At 48.1% G+C, this 15,884-nt stretch overlaps 1 protein-coding gene and 2 pseudogenes across 3 annotated transcripts in view; 1 reads left to right on the plus strand and 2 right to left on the minus strand.

Moving 5' to 3' along the window:
- The window catches only part of EPS15 (epidermal growth factor receptor pathway substrate 15), a 142,879-nt gene that overhangs the window by 101,570 nt on the left and 25,425 nt on the right, over positions 1-15,884 (minus strand). For all 3 annotated transcript variants that reach the window (XM_088458304.1, XM_088458303.1, XM_088458305.1), the window contains exons 3-4: positions 2,819-2,908; positions 506-553 (exon numbers count right to left, since the gene is read on the minus strand). In XM_088458304.1, the coding sequence (XP_088314430.1) occupies positions 506-553; positions 2,819-2,908 (138 nt within the window). The remainder of the gene's footprint in view (positions 1-505; positions 554-2,818; positions 2,909-15,884) is intronic.
- Positions 8,761-8,879, minus strand: LOC148474639 (5S ribosomal RNA; annotated as a pseudogene).
- On the plus strand, positions 10,000-10,118 carry LOC148474640 (5S ribosomal RNA; annotated as a pseudogene).

Here is a 15,884-nt window from a genome sequence, read left to right on the forward strand (position 1 = left end):
CCTGACCAGGTTTAAGTGAACAATCTAAGACTTGGATGCAGCTTTGCCCTTCCTACTTGCAACATTGGTTGCAACCAAGAATGGCAGGGGTCTTGTGGGGGACCCTCACAAAATACTGATAAGGAAACGCAGGGGGGTGGGGGAATGCTATTGAAAGAGAAGATTGCCTAAAAGGATAACTCCTTTAAGCTCCAAAAATATGTTAGACTGTTGAGAAATAGCATGTGGCTATTATGCTGTCACTTTGCTCTTTGTGGTCTGAGTGTAAAACATTTAATAGGAAATCCTTGAACTATGAGCAATTTCCTTACATTTCATTTCCTTCCTTACTGTATGCAGATCATGTGACTGGCAGGCTACATCTCTTATGGACAAACATGGACTAATGAATAAGCCCCATCCTAGTTCTAACTGCAGGGTCCCCTAGTTCTGACTGATCCCGCGCTCTTGCTGATCACAGGGAATTACATTACATGCGACTTAAAAGTACAGAATTATACATTACCTGCTTGTTTAAATATCCCTTGCTCTCTGTGTCTGCCAAATCCCAAATCTATACAGAGACAAATGGCACTGGGTCAGTTCCAAAGAAAATTACACACAGGAAAATGCTGATCCAGCACAGATTTACTAGCGTTTCCTGGTACGTCAGCATGAAATGTGCTTAATCAACAAAATATTAATTACACAGATGTAAAAGGATGGAAACTGGTTAGTGTAGGCATAACAAAAACACAATATAGTAACGTAATGTAATGTGGCTTCAACTTCTGATTTCCAGTTTAAGTGCCATCATTCCCTGGCAGACTTGCTAGGACCAGTAGTGTACCTGTAATGAACAATATTATTTAATCATCACCTCCATACCCAAAGCCCCAGGGGTACAAAGAAGAGACCCAGAGCTAAGACTGGTTGTACACAGGAGTGGCGCCTAGGGCTGATGGAATCATGGTGGGGGACCCGCTACGTGGTTCCACTGGCCCTTGGATGTTGGTTGTCAAACCTCATGCTTGTAAAGGAAACATTTTGGGGGTTTCCCCATGTTCATTGTCTCCCCCCCCCCTCCCCCACAGCCTAGACAGAAGTGCTAGTGGTGGTTATGCTTAGATGGGGAACCCTCCCCTCTTTTTTTCCCTTAAAATTATTTTAAACATCATTAAAAACATATACATCACCATGTGTCCAATTTAAACAGATTCATTATTCATTCTTTGAAGACCCCACTGCACCCCTGCTATTCTTGTCATGATAGCTGCTAGTACTTCCACTAATTGTCCTAAATGCCAGGCTCTGGGGTGGGAATTTTGGCATTTGCTTTGGGCCTGCCCCAAGGTTCAAGACGTTTGGTCTAATGACAGATCTACTGTCCCAGCATTCCTGCCTGCTGACCCCAGGTTATGCCTATTTGGGTTAGATATGGAAGAGTTTTAACATCAATATTTAGAGCTATTTTTTTGTGATTGCCCACCCCTACTAAGGTTCTTATTGGCCAAACATGGTGCGGTCCGGACTTTCCGTACATTTATAAATGGCGGGCACTTGCTAACAACATCATAGATCAAGAGCCGTGGCGTCACTAGAAGGGTGTGGATCGCACAAGGTGACACCATCTGAAGGGATGACACCCAAATTGCACAGCTGCTCTGCTATTTGGGTGTCACCTCCTCGGATGTTGCCACCAAGTGGCTACCAGCGGCGAGGGATTACACGCCCCCTGTGGCCGGAGAGGCTGGGGGCTACACAGTAGCTTCTGGAGTGCTGGGCATGACACGCAGTCACACCCCCGAACCGAGACAATTTAAGGGGAGTGGCCTTGTGGATACAGGGCACGACCTCCACGCACGCGGGGTGTCAGGAGGTGCCGCGCCAGATGTCACCACCAGGTGTGATGTCTCTAATCATCAGCGTTATGAGAACACCAATAAGAAAACTTTACAGAAATTTAAAACTTTGGGATAGGTGGTCTCCGTAGGTCTGCTCATAGGACTCCTCTGTAGTAACTGTATTTTCCTTGTCCTTCCCTTTTATTGTTTTGATGTCCCTGCACCCTATTTTATATTTGTGTTATCAGTTCCTTTTGCCTTATGTTCATATTTACTGTACTCATTGTATTGGTTGGGCCTGCACGTCTTCTAACTTCCCAGGCTCAATGTACCGCCTGCTCTTATTATGTACTGTCAGCACACATAGTGTTTTAAGTCTTTTTCTGTCCTTTGTTTTCCTTCCCCCCCCCGCTCTCTGTCGTGAAGATCAATAAAGACGACTTGATTTGAATAAAATAAATAAATACATAAATAAAACAGATGGAGCTGTTTCTGCTCTTTGTCCCGTCTATTGTTTATTGAGTCATTCTGGAGCAATTCTGGGCACAACTCATTGACTATGACACCCGGCGAGTTGGAAGTCTAACATCAGAAACATCTGGAGGGCACGTTGAGTCACAGCGAGATTCTGGCGAGTTTGGCTGTAGTCGCTGTCTATGACATATGCTGAAACTTGCTGGAATTGCGCCATGTTACAAGACTCAGACCCTATTACATTTCCCCATATATGTTTGGAAACACACAAGACAACACTTCAGGGAAGATTTAACGATCTCTCTGTGGACACACTAATTGAGAGTCTGAGACCAGCAGTTTTATGCAGTAAATTACAGCGTGGAGAATGTGTATACCGCTATATTGACTCCACCTATGCACAAACAGCATATATGTAGACCAGTTAAAGCGCATCTAATAGGTGGTGGCTGCCATGTTTACCCTTATGTCTGTAATAAACTTGCTCGGTCAGTAAGATTACACTACCCAGCATCACTTGCCTTGCCCAGCACCAGGTCTGGCAGTCCAGACTTCTTCAAGAAAAGGGCAGCATCTCCAGCCAATACTCGCCCAGAGTTTGCAGACTCCACCTGGGAAGGACAATATGTATTGCACTTAGCTGGCTTTGCTCAGATTTTAGAAGCAGTCTGAATGGCATTATGCAGCTGACCTGGAGGATACATGCAGACATTACACCTGGACTTGTACTGAAATAAGATAAATACATCTTAGGTTGCTATAGATGACCACGTACGCATACGGTTCGCGCAAGAAACAAAGTGCACAAATTGATCGGTTTGCAGAACATTTATCGCAGCCGGTTGCTACACATGAGGAATAGGAAGTGAACAGGACCAATTACACATACGATAAGTGACTGCTATCACAGGTAGCAGATATGCTATAGCGTTAGACACGACATTTATAAGCATACAGTGTCACCTAATTACAATAGAATTGCCATCTTGAAAATAATGAGGCAACTGGACACAGCTCTATGCTAGTGACAGAAGAGTGCCCACATATATCGCTGCAAAACCGGTACTTAAACCTTAATTGTCTGTGTAAATGTGTAACTGCCTATTTCCTGGCCCATATACTAATATGCTGGGTGAAAGCTCCCATCACGTTTCTATTCCAGGAAACTGGCACCTATTCTGCTTGTTATTGCTGGCAAATGCAGAGGATACGTGCCAGGGATGGACATAGGGGGCGCTCAAGGCACAGTGGGGTTGATGTATCAAGCAGTAAAAAGAATGGCGAAGTTGCCCATAGAACCTATCTACTTCCACCTATGATTTTATAGAATGTACTTGAAAAATGCCACCTCAATGCTGATTGATTGCTAACTTCTCCACTCTTTATCACTGATTAATATATCAACCCCCCCCCCCCCGTTCATATAAAAACACAATATTTTCTTCTATTTGTATCAGTCTCTTTTTTGTTTATTTGTTTTATTGCCATCTATTGTTAACGGACTACGGCAGGAAATGGACTGTATAGGAGATACATGTCGCCGTTTTAGCACAACTCAAAAGAATGGAAAAGACAATGGTCTGTGTGAGCATTCATAAAAGGGCCACATTGTTTTATTCTGCTTCAGTATCTGATAACATGAATAATAAGCAGATGTCACAGTATGAATCTAACAAGACAGTTTGGCTGCCAGCAGACAGGCACCAGCTCATCCGTGCAGTTTCCTGGTTCCGGCTGGCATCACATCGGCACTCCCCAGTGAGAACGGCTCCGGCGACCATCACACTTGTAGGCAACGTAATCTGAAACAAGCGTTTCCTCATTCTCTTCAATGGGTCATTAACTAGATAACTGGTGTGGTCACATGGGATGCCAGCTGTGCTTTAGCCGACACTGCAGAATGGATCTCCTCTGACTCCCTGGACCCCAAGGCAGTAATGCAGGGGCCCGTAACCACCGACACCGCTGCCGGATTTGCACCCCAGAATATGTTGCGAACGGCATTCTGGAACGCGTGCTAGGGACAAAAGTGCGAGGAGGATAACCCGCAGGCACTAGTTGGCTGACCTCTGCAAGTGAGAGATCAGCCGCAGCAATGGGGACTGTCCCCTGTGACACACCCTCCGCTGTGCTCTGCATTTGTGGAGGCGAAAGATAATACCCCATAAGGGTGGGGGGGGTTATACCCCTCCGGGGGGGGGGGGACAACCTCTTTCAGTGGGGGCGGGGGATGCGTCTATTTAAAGTAAAAGGGTGGGGGGTAAAGTAATGAAAAAGAAATTACACAGGTCACAGAGGAGGAGGAGTAAATAATACAGGGATGTTTCAAACCAGGAGTAGTTGGGTTTTAAAATAGTGTCTCTTTTACTACTCAGCGGTGTGGGGGGCAGGGCCATAGCAAGATTTGCCAGGCCCAAGGAATATGGGGGCATGGTCTAATGTAAGTAGGCGTGGTCATGCCCACTTTAAAAAAATAAATAAATAAATATATATATACTTTCTGGACTGTGTGCCCCTCAGCCAGGGGCAAATCGTGTGGTGTTATGGTGATCAGTGTGACCATTCCCCCCCCCCCCCCCCCCCCCTGCACCGTCAGAGGAGACTTTTACTGCTGATCAGGCTCCCTTGTCCCACTGCTGCCCAGCACACAGCAGCGTGTACTGGGCTGAGGATCCACTACCGCTGATAAGGGGGAGGGCGGGGAAGGCAGACTGCAAACCCAGGCCCCCGGCGGGCCCTTCCATAAAGCCCGGGCCATGGTAATTAGTACCTACTCCCTCCCTTCTTGGTGCCCTCGGTGGGGGGTCTAGTTATTAGGAACTATGACCACTGGGGGGTCTACTGACAATGGTGGGTGAAAGGTAAGGTTAGAATTGGGGCATATGGACACGAGGGGACGCGTAACACCCTCAGAAACAACAATTTCTGACCAGTTATGACCAGGAGTCAAATTCCTAAAGCAGGGGGAAAAAAAAATATGTTATGGTATGCTGTATGCGAAATGCTACGTTACACTGTCAGCGGCTGTGACCCTGTAACGTAGCAATTCGCATGCAGATAAACCCGCAGTCGCACACTGAATATAGGCATGATGCACTTCATTGTAATCAGCAGAAGCCGCTGGTGCATCCTATTCACATCACTCTGCGAACAAGACTTATTTGAAGAAAAAAAAGCCATGCGAAAAGACCCTCGGCACTACAGAGTCCCACCACGGCATGGCGCGACTGGAAGGGCTGTTTAACACGCAGCGAGGCTAGAGGCATGTGGACACATCTGTATGCCTTCTCCCAGGCCATCTTACTGGAGTCCTCAGAGCTGTTATGGAGATATCTTCTCTAGAGACGGAAGGAATATAAGAACCTCCAATGCACTCAGTATAATTTCAGAAGCACCATTTACACAGTAACCCTTTAAGTAAATGAAGTGATGTGCAGACAGACGGTGTCTTAAGACATGGGCTGATCTGTGCACAGCAAGGGCTTTGTTCGGGATAACAAGAGATATGGTAAGAACTTATCTTTGTTATTTCTGTTTCTACGAAGTCCATAGGGTCCACAGGGTTGACCTTGGGGTATAGCTGGAACTGGATCCACGGGCACCACGCAGTTAAAGCTTTTGCTGCTCCCAGGATGCACTTGGGCCCATCCTCCTCTATAAACCGCCCCCGAGCCACAGGCACCTCAGTTGGTAAGCAGCCAAGGCCGGAGGAGGAGACTAAACAGAGAGAAGGAAGACTGGAACACACAAGAAACCGTACTCACAGAAATGGGAGACGGAAAAACCGGTGACCAGCCACACAGTCCATATGAAGCCAGGTGCGTCAGGGCGGGGTGCCCTGTGGACCCTATGGACTTTGTAGAAACAGAGATAACAAAGTTAAGTTCTTACCATATCTCTTGTTTTCTACTTCAGGGTCCATTGGGGGTCCACAGGGTTGACCTTGGGGATGTCCTAAAGCAGTTCCACTAAGGGCGGGGACGCTCCTGTGCAGAAAGGAGAACGCAGTGCCTGAAGGATGCATCCTGAGAGGCAAAGGTATCAAACGCATAGAACCTCAAAAATGTCTGAATGGAAGACCAGGTGGCCGCCTTACATAGCTGAACAGCAGAGGCGCCATGTCTAGCAGCCCAAGAAGGACCCACAGACCGAGTGGAATGAGCCTTAACAGAGGCTGGAACAGGTAAACCCTCCTGTGCATAAGCCTCACAAAGGGCTAAAGTTTGTTTGTTGGCAGGCCAACCCCTCCTGTGAAATTCAAAGAGGACAAACAAAGAATCAGACTTCCTAACGGAAGCAGTCCGGTCCACATAAATTCTGAGAGCACGGACTACATCCAAGGAAGCCTCACCAGCTGAAAAATCAGGTGACTGAAAAGCTGGCACAACAAGTTCCTGACTGATGTGGAACTTAGAAACCACTTTAAGCAGAAACTCAGGACGAGTGCGAAGCACCGCTCTGTCCTGGTGAAAAATCAGGAAAGGGGGGCGACAGGAAAGCGCCCCCAATTCTGACACCCTCCTGGCAGAAGCAATTGCCAGGACAAAAACAGTCGTAAACGTTAACCACTTGAGTTCCACCGACTCAAGAGGCTCAAAGGGAGGACCCAGCAGGACCCGGAGAACCACCGCCAAGTCCCAAGGAGTCACAGGAGGCATGAAGGGAGGCTGGATTCGGAGAACCCCTTGGAAAAAAGTGTGAACATCTGGCAGTGTAGCGATCCTCCGTTGGAACCACACTGACAACGCAGACACATGTACCTTCAAGGAGGCAAGATGTAAGCCTAGGTCCAAACCTGATTGAAGAAATTCCAAGATCCTAGAAACTCGGAACACCTGAGGATCATAGTTTCTGGACTCACACCACTGAAAGTAAGTGCGCCACCCCCTGTGGTAAATCCGTGCGGAAGCAGGCTTGCGTGCCCTGAGCATGGTACTAATAACCGAACCCGAGAAGCCCCGAGACCTTAAAGACAGCCGACCCAGATCCGGGTAAAGGCAGGGCCCTTGAGACAATAGGTCTCGACACTGAGGAAGAAGGTATGGAGCGTCCATGGAGAGGCTCCTCAGATCGGAGTACCAAGGACGCCTGGGCCACGCTGGAGCTACCAGCACGAGCGTGCCGCCGTCCTGCCTGAATTTCTACAGTACCCGAGGCAGCAGGGATATCGGAGGAAACAGGTACGCCAGTTGAAACGTCCATTTCACCGACAGCGCGTCCACCAGACTTGCGCCTGCGTCTCTTGTCCTTGACCCGTACACGGGCAACTTGTGATTGTGACGGGAGGCCATCAAGTCCAGCTCCGGCAGTCCCCATCTGTCCACGAGTAGTTGAAATACCTCTGGGTGAAGCGACCATTCCCCCGTATGCATATCGTGACGGCTGAGAAGTCCGCCTCCCAATTGAGAACTCCGGGGATGAAGACTGCCGAGTTTGCTAGAAGGTGGCACTCTGCCCAAGCTACGATGCGAGACACCTCTGACATCGCAGCCCGACTGCGAGTTCCTCCCTGGTGGTTGATGTACGCCACCATGGTGGCATTGTCAGATTGAACTTCAACCGCCCTTCCTTGAAGAGCGGTGCCGGACAACTGCAGGGCCCTGTACACGGCCCTCAGTTCCAGAATGTTGATGGGGAGAAGTGCTTCCTTCGCAGTCCACTGACCCTGAAGTGACAACGAGCCTGTCACTGCCCCCCAACCCAGGAGACTGGCATCTGTTGTGAGCAGGACCCAGTCCGGGATCCAAAAGGGGCGCCCCTCGACTAGATGAGCTGTCTGAAGCCACCAAGCTAAAGACTGCCGAACTTCCGGAGACACCACCAGCATCTGAGACCGGATCCCGCTCCATTCCGATAGAATCAGCCCCTGCAGGGGCATGGAATGGAACTGGGCAAATTCCACCATGCTGAATGACGACACCATGGACCCCAGAACTCTCATAGCCGAATGGACCGACAGTCGGCAATTGCTCAGACAACTGTGTATCCGCAGCTGTAGGGAGGAGACCTTCTTCGGAGTCAGGAAGATCCTCTGCTGACGAGAATCTAGCAGGGCTCCCAAAAGAACAATCCGCTGTGATGGAATCAGGGAGGACTTTCTCCAATTTATCAACCACCCGTGTGCTTGCAGACAAGCGATCGTCAGGTGGAGATGTTGAAGCAGTACCTCCATAGAGCTCTATTAAAAAAGAAAAAAAGTAAGGCTATTCTTGGGGCACACTTATATATGAATTCTTATGATTGAAATAAAATATAACTTTTAATATTAATAGTAAAATATATACCAGGTACACATAAGGTCATAGGCGAACATATTAAAAGATAATTTCTGCAAAGTACCCCACACATACAATTTAGGGTAACAATTGTGTTAGAGTGTAGATGTTGCAATAACTACCATGGGTATTGGTATATAGGCTACACAGTGCGCAGTCCTATGATCCCCATTAAACAGTACAATATCTATCTACAGAACCTGGTATTCCTGAGTGGTCCCCCACATCAGTACTAACCAGGCCTACCACTGGATCGCTTCCAAGATCAAACGAGTTTGGGCATAGTCAGTGAAGTATGACTGTAGATTATCGCTACTGAAAATATATGGGTTTCACTAATGCACACGGTCTGAGCCTATTTAAAAAATGTAGGACTACTCTCAAAAGAGAGGTCCAATTAATAATCAGTTGCTGTCAAGACAGGTGGTGCATAAGCATACCTTCCTTGTGATGCAATCAATTGACACATATGGCATAGACATGTATAGATTGTAACTTTAGGAAAACATCACATAGGTAATTTATCACAAGTTGTACTTAGTTCCAAGTATACAGAATAGGAACTCTACACAATAACATAGCCTGACAGAACACATAATATACAATCACCCCATAAACACAGAGCATCAATTTTATATAGATTGAAAATATATTAGTTATGGTGGCTGCATAAATATGCTAATCCATATGGTTCTCCTATGATCAAATATTCTCTATCAGTGTATATCTCCCACCAGAAAATGCTCCAAAACTTCCAAATCAGGCTGCAATAGAGTATAATAGCAGGCACTCTCATTAATCTAGTATATAGTAGGAATCACAGAGAGTACAAAAAAGGTTTTATCAGCCATACATAGGAAACGAGCTAAATCACAGGAGTAGGTCATATCCCCAAAATGCTAGAGAAAGAAATAGGAGATAGCAATTGGAAAAAGAAAATGACAGGCTAAGCCTGAACAAATCTATCTGGCTGACCAGACACAATCATCTGTCAGCCTATACGTTACCAGTGTGAGGTTATAGTGGAGCCCAGTTCGTGCACTGACTGGGTTTTCCTTAACATCAGCAGAGTCTCATATGTAAACAGAGGACGCGCGTTTCGCCCGCATTGAGGCTTGATCACCTTGATTGTATATTATGTGTTCTGTCAGGCTATGTTATTGTGTAGAGTTCCTATTCTGTATACTTGGAACTAAGTACAACTTGTGATAAATTACCTATGTGATGTTTTCCTAAAGTTACAATCTATACATGTCTATGCCATATGTGTCAATTGATTGCATCACAAGGAAGGTATGCTTATGCACCACCTGTCTTGACAGCAACTGATTATTAATTGGACCTCTCTTTTGAGAGTAGTCCTACATTTTTTAAATAGGCTCAGACCGTGTGCATTAGTGAATCCCCATATATTTTCAGTAGCGATAATCTACAGTCATACTTCACTGACTATGCCCAAACTCGTTTGATCTTGGAAGCGATCCAGTGGTAGGCCTGGTTAGTACTGATGTGGGGGACCACTCAGGAATACCAGGTTCTGTAGATAGATATTGTACTGTTTAATGGGGATCATAGGACTGCGCACTGTGTAGCCTATATACCAATACCCATGGTAGTTATTGCAACATCTACACTCTAACACAATTGTTACCCTAAATTGTATGTGTGGGGTACTTTGCAGAAATTATCTTTTAATATGTTCGCCTATGACCTTATGTGTACCTGGTATATATTTTACTATTAATATTAAAAGTTATATTTTATTTCAATCATAAGAATTCATATATAAGTGTGCCCCAAGAATAGCCTTACTTTTTTTCTTTTTTAATAAATCTGTCATATTTAGGCTGTGGGAGCACCACCAACATAAACTTAGGATGTATAAATTATTCATGGATATGGATGGTTGGTTAAAACAATTCTAGTTATGGTTCTGTGTGGAATCTTCCCTGTTTTTTATTCCTCCATAGAGCTCGCCAGCAAAAGGAGGTCGTCTAGATACGGCAGCAGCCGTACATTCTGGTTCCGAAGATGGGCGACCATGAATGCCATCACTTTGGTGAATACCCCTGGTGCCATGGAGAGGCCAAAGTGTAACGCCCGAAACTGGTAGTGATGTTGTAGGATAGCGAACCTCAGAAACCGCTGGTGCGAAGGTGCTATCAGGACATGGAGGTAGGCGTCCTGGATATCCAGGGAGACCATGTAATCCCCAGGTTCCATCGCCAGAATGATGGAATGTAACGTTTCCATCCTGAATTTGGGAATTCTGAGGAATTTGTTCAAAGACTTCAAATTGAGGATAGGGCAATGAGAACCATTTGGTTTCTGCACCAGAAACAGAGTAGAGTAGTACCCCGTCCCTCGTTGTGACTGAGGAACGGGAACAATGACCCCTGCTTTCAGCAACGACTCTATAGCTGCCTGAATCTGTAAAGCTTTGGTTTTGTCCTGAGAAGGACTCGTGCAGAAAAAATGGTGGGGTGGTCTGTGCCAAAAACACAGGGTGTACCCCTGGGAGACCACTTCTCGAACCCAGGCATCCGTGGTGGTATTGTGCCAGCACTGGGCAAATTGAAGAAGTCGGCCTCCCACTCTGGGGTCCCCCAGAGGGAGGCCCGTCCCATCAGGCAGAAGGTTTATCTCCCTGCTTGGAAGAAGGGCGCCTAGCACTCCAGTCCTGCTTCTTGGGCTTAGAGGCAGCTTTGGCACCGACTGCCTCGGTAAGGACTGACCTTTGCCTTACCCTGAACCCGAAAGACGGAGCTCCTCACCTTAGCAGGTGCTGAAGCCGAAGGGAGGAAGGCTGACTTGGATTTAGCCGTGTATCCACTATTTTGTCCAATTCTGGACCAAATAGCAACTCCCCATTAAAAGGTAAGGCCTCAAGGTCCTTTTTAGAGTCTGCATCTGCTCTCCAGGACCTCAGCCACAAGGACCGACGAGCCGACACAGCTGCAGCCGAAACCCTAGAGGTCAGCAGGCTGCCATCTGACGCTTCCCCAATATAGGAAGCTGCATCTCTCATCTGTCCTATTAACGCTCTCTGGATATCCGGATCATTGTCTGGAAAAGTATCCTCTAATGCGTTGGCCCAGCTCTCAACGGCTTTAGCCACCCAAGAGATGGCCATGGACGGATTGGCCACTGCCCCTGAGAGAGAGTAGATAGACTTTAAACAAGTCTCCACTTTCCTGGCCGTGGGATCCTTCAGAGAGGGAATAGACGGTAATGACAATGTAGCGCTTTTAATTAAGCGAGTGACATGGGAATCCACCGTAGGAGGGGTTTCCCATTTCCTGCAATGAGCCTCAGGAAAAGGATAATTCGATGCCAACCGTTTCTGTGGTTGGAATCTCTTACTGGGTGACTGCCAGGCCCCCGCCATATGATCCGTCAATTGGTCAGACAGGGGAAAAACATTCGAAGTTACCTTAGCCTTTTTAAAATTAGGATACTTCGACCTAGGAGCCGGTGCATCATCCTCTATGTGAAGGATGGCCCTCACCACCGTAACCAATGCCGGCACATAAATGGAGGACTTAGTCTCCACTTCCTGGGCCATGGCATCCGAGTCAGTGTCCTCGTGTACTTCTCAGTTATCCGAAGACACATCCGTGTCCGTTAACTGAGCAGCCAGTGAAGCCGTAAAGGGGCGCTTGGACGCCTTCGGGGGCATGTCACTTTGTAGCATCGACTGAAAAGCCGAAGACGAGGCCGCCAGACTCTGAACAGAGGTGGAGAGTACATCCACCCAGGGTGGAGGAACCGCCTGAGGATACCCCTGAAAGGGCACCACGGACTGCTGCGTCACTGAGGGAGATTGAACATACACAGGCAACCCCGTATAAGGACCCACAGTCTGAGACCCGGGGGGGAGACTGAAACAACTGCGGAATACCCGGGGAATGGGGGATTGTAGGCTGGGGCAACACCCTAGTAGGGACTGCAGTTGGGACCGCTAAACAGTCCGCGATTGACGCCAGCACCTGTGAAAACATCGCCCAAGGAGGATCCTGCGACATAGGGGTTTTAGAGGGGCCAGGCACTAGCTAACACCGCCCGCACAGACCATCCTGTGATAAATCCTCCCCTATCAACCCCTGCAGAACAGCATCTGCAGGAAAACACAGGAGCCACGGAAGAGCTCAATCTCCTCATCAGACATGATACAATAAACTTTCAATAAATATGTATCGCGAAGAAGAGGTGAAGCGTATAACACCTGCGCACTCCCAAGTATGCAACACAAACAGCCCACAATATGGTACTGTGTAGCACACAACTGTATGTGACTGACCTCACAAATACATATTCTACAAAAGTGAGGTTCACAGAAAAACGCCCTTCCCCCACACACCTGCCGGGTCATAGGAGAAGAAAAGAGATAGGTATAAGCTGACAGTTAGTAGAAATTAGAACAGACAGGCAGCACTAGCAAAAGTCACATACCATGCAGAAAGATAATACTCACTGCACCTTTCGCTACAATCAACCTCCCAGATTCAGTGTCTGGGAGGGCTATAGCGCTGTGTACACTGGGCCTGATTCTGACCCGCTCGCAAGCGGGTCGATGGTGCCAAAGTGCGCATGCACACGACAGAGGCGGCTCCGTCGTGCACATGCGCGTGACCCGAATAACGACGGCCAAGCCGTCGTTATGGGTCTCGCGCCAAAGGGGGCGTGCTGTCGATGGGGATTGGGAATGCCTACCGTCTGGGTCCGGCCCCATTGACTAGTGATGTCAGTGGGAGTGCTTTTGGCTCTGATAGAGCCAAAAGCACTCCTGGGCTTGCGGCAGCGAGACCCTACCACAGGGTCTCGTCGCAAGCCCAATGGTCGCGATGGTCATCATTTTGACCGCTCGCTATAGTTGTGGGTGGTCAGGAGGCCGCTCCAAAAAGGAGCAGGGATGGCTCTGATTCAGAGCGAGCGTTCTGTCAGAGCGTCCGGCTCTGAATCAGGGCCACTTTCCTTTAGGAGGGGAGAGGTACGCAGGGGGACCGGTAAAGAAACCGCCTGGGAGATCTGCGTTGCTGCCAGAGAAGATGGCCGCCGGAGAGTTCAGAGGAGGAGTGGCCGCAGGAGGAACAGCTCAGCGACGCCAGCACACATGATAGAAGGCGCGCTGATCTGAGGAGCCGCAATACAGGGAAAGGCGCACTCCCCTGGCTAGTATGGAACCCCAGGGACGCCGGTTCCTGCACCAGCCTTTACTCCCTGTTGGTCTAGTGGACACGCGGGGTATGCCTGAGAGGGAGAGGCTGCCGCCGCTAACTAGCGCAGCCGGTCTGTCCCCCGAGACCGGTGGCTAAAGACTGCATTTTTCCCTGCGGGCAATGCAATGCGCTGCCCGCGGCTTACCTGACCCCAGCGATCCGGCAGCTGTCTGTGGGAGGTCCTGGAGCCCTGCTAGTACTGACTCCGGGGTCCCGCTGCGATCCCCAGATCAGTACTGGCGTCACAGCGCCAGCGGGGTAGTTGGAGCGGCAGCGTGGACGACCAGATGGATAGTCTGATGCTGCCGCTCTGAAGAGTAAAAATAAATAAATATCTTCTTTTAAAAAAATAAAAATAAGCTTAGGGGCTGCTTATGCAGCCCCAATGCGCCAGGGTGACCCGATTCCGGCCGAGCTAAAAAACTGAGGTGCCTGTGGCCTCGGGGGCGGGGTATAGAGGAGGATGGACCCAAGTGCATCCTGGGACCAGCAAAAGCTTTAACTGCGTGGTGCCCGTGGATCCAGATCCAGCTATACCCCAAGGTCAACCCTGTGGACCCCCTATGGTAGAAACAGTCAGTATCCCGGCGGCCACAATGACGGCGCTGATATTACCGGTGCTGGAATCCCGACATCTCTCACAATACCAACGTCGGCAGCCCAACTGCTGGGGTACTGAAGGTAAGTAGCAAGGTGGTGGGAAGGGTTAGGGTTAAGTTTAGGGGTTAGGCACTAGGGGGAGGGTTAGGGTTAGGCACTAAGTTGGGAGGGTTAGGTTTAGTGTGCGGGGAGGGGGAGGTTAGGTTCAGACACTAGGGGGAGGTTAGGGTTATGCACCAAAGAGGGAGGGTTAGGAGAAGGGGAGGATTAGCATTATGTGTCGGCATGCTAGCCCTGTCGGGATTCTGACATCAGGGATCCAATACCCAACCCGCTTTGCTGAACCTATCTGTGTTATAGAGCAAACAGCACTGGGAAAGTGACGAAATAATACTTTACATCCCTCTCCCCCGGTGACTATATGCAAATGTAGCTGCAGAAACCACAATGTACTCTGCAAAGAGCTGTGTCATAATCAGACTAGCAATCGGTAACACAATGACTGAGGGCTGACGTGTAAATAATGTTCTTAGGAAGCATGCTCCTCTATTAATTTTGCACTATAACACATGGTTACTAGTTAAATGTATTTTTGTCCATATGTTAATAGCTCATTACTGCACAGTAATTAATAGTAATATAACCTCACATATTTTGTTTGCTTAATGAGCATCTGTTACAGAGTATTTTCATTTATATAGAAAACTTACATGCGCAATAAAACAAAGTTAACTCCGTGACCCCACTGAGCAGCACACCCTCAATGCGGGAGAGGTCTGAGGATCCCAGGAAGACAGCATAGGGTACAGATGTGACCTTATTCACCTAGTTTTTTTGCTATATGGCCTGAGACGCAGAACGCGACTTACACGCCCGACCACAGCAGCTAGTTTCACACCGCAGCCGCACACAAACAGAATTGTAGTGTACTGAAGGCTTAGAAGTGCATTTTTTCCTTGTCGCACATAGGGGGGGGAGAATTCAATTAACCGTGGTAATTTACAGCGGCCTAAGTGATCCCTCTGCACTATTCAATTAGCCTCCAAGGCAGCCTGCAGTTAATGGGGATTTTTTTGGGAGGGGTCTGACAAAACCTGAAAAGAAATCCCAGATAAATAGCCTGTTAACGGGTGCCGGACTATGTTAACATATAGGTCCAGGAACTTATTCCGGATTCTATGTGTGAACGGCAGTTACTAGTGTAATTTAACAGGCGTTAAAAATGGGCTCCAATTGAATAGCCCCCAGGAGTTAAAGCCCGAGTCTAGCTTTTTCACACCCGTTAAATTAACGGGGCTAACTGAATTCCACCCGCATAGCGTGCAAACCCACAAGTGGTGCACAGGGCACACGTAATCAATGCTTTTATTGCATTAGTAGTGTGAAAAACATACAAATTCAGTATAAAACACTCAGAGACGCCTGGCATGGTCAGCTTAGACGCATTTTTTCATGGCGCGTCAACAGGGCTATCTGGCGCAATTTCAGGGTAG

Source organism: Taudactylus pleione, unplaced genomic scaffold (assembly GCF_031769625.1).
Source record: "Taudactylus pleione unplaced genomic scaffold, aTauple2 ptg000824l, whole genome shotgun sequence".
Classification (NCBI taxonomy): domain Eukaryota; kingdom Metazoa; phylum Chordata; class Amphibia; order Anura; family Myobatrachidae; genus Taudactylus; species Taudactylus pleione.